Below are 764 nucleotides of genomic sequence, written 5' to 3' on the forward strand. Positions count from 1 at the left end.
ATAAATATTAGTCATATTAGATTATTTAAATTTAATTAAATTTAATATTTAAGATTTTTCTGCGGATTCAACTGTATTAATAAGAAGCATAGCAATTGTCATAGGACCAACTCCACCAGGTACAGGAGAAATAAATCCTGCGATTGGTAAAACACTAGAAAAATCAACATCTCCACGTATTTTATTATTAATATCTCTATTTATACCTACATCAATTATTATTGACCCTATTTTAATCATATTCCCTGTAATAATATTTGGTTTTCCAACAGCTGTTATTATAATATCCGCTTGTTTTGTATAATTTTTAATATTTTTAGTTTTGCTATGGCAAACTGTAACAGTTGCATTATATTTTAATAATAGCAATGCCATTGGTTTTCCTACAATATTACTCCGCCCAATAATTACTGCATGCTTACCATTTATATTAATACCTGTGCTTTTAATCATTTTTATACAACCATAAGATGTACACGGACGAAATCCAGGTAAATCTGACATTAATTTTCCAGAATTAATTATTGAATAACCATCAACATCTTTATTACTGGAAATTGACTCAATTATTTTAATTGCATTAATATGCTTTGGTAATGGTAATTGTACTAGTATTCCATGAATTAATGGATTTTTATTTAAAATATGAATATTATGTATTAATTCTGATTCACTAATATTAGAATCATATTTCTCACAAATAGAATAGATACCTGTTTTTTTACAAGCATTTATTTTATTTTTTATATAAATTTTCAGTACTG

General features: G+C 25.4%; 1 protein-coding gene across 1 annotated transcript; it reads right to left on the reverse strand.

Annotated features, from left to right (window-relative positions):
* Window positions 1-6: 6 nt before the first annotated feature.
* LOC113473339 (bifunctional protein FolD) lies at window positions 7-750 on the reverse strand (the record flags this gene model as incomplete). Its single annotated transcript, XM_026833012.1, has 1 exon — window positions 7-750. A coding segment is annotated over one exon (702 nt), but the record flags the coding sequence as incomplete, so codon positions are not given.
* Between the last annotated feature and the right edge of the window lie 14 nt (window positions 751-764).

This window comes from Diaphorina citri, unplaced genomic scaffold (assembly GCF_000475195.1).
Source record: "Diaphorina citri unplaced genomic scaffold, Diaci psyllid genome assembly version 1.1 scaffold25533, whole genome shotgun sequence".
In the NCBI taxonomy this organism is placed as follows: Eukaryota; Metazoa; Arthropoda; class Insecta; order Hemiptera; family Psyllidae; genus Diaphorina; species Diaphorina citri.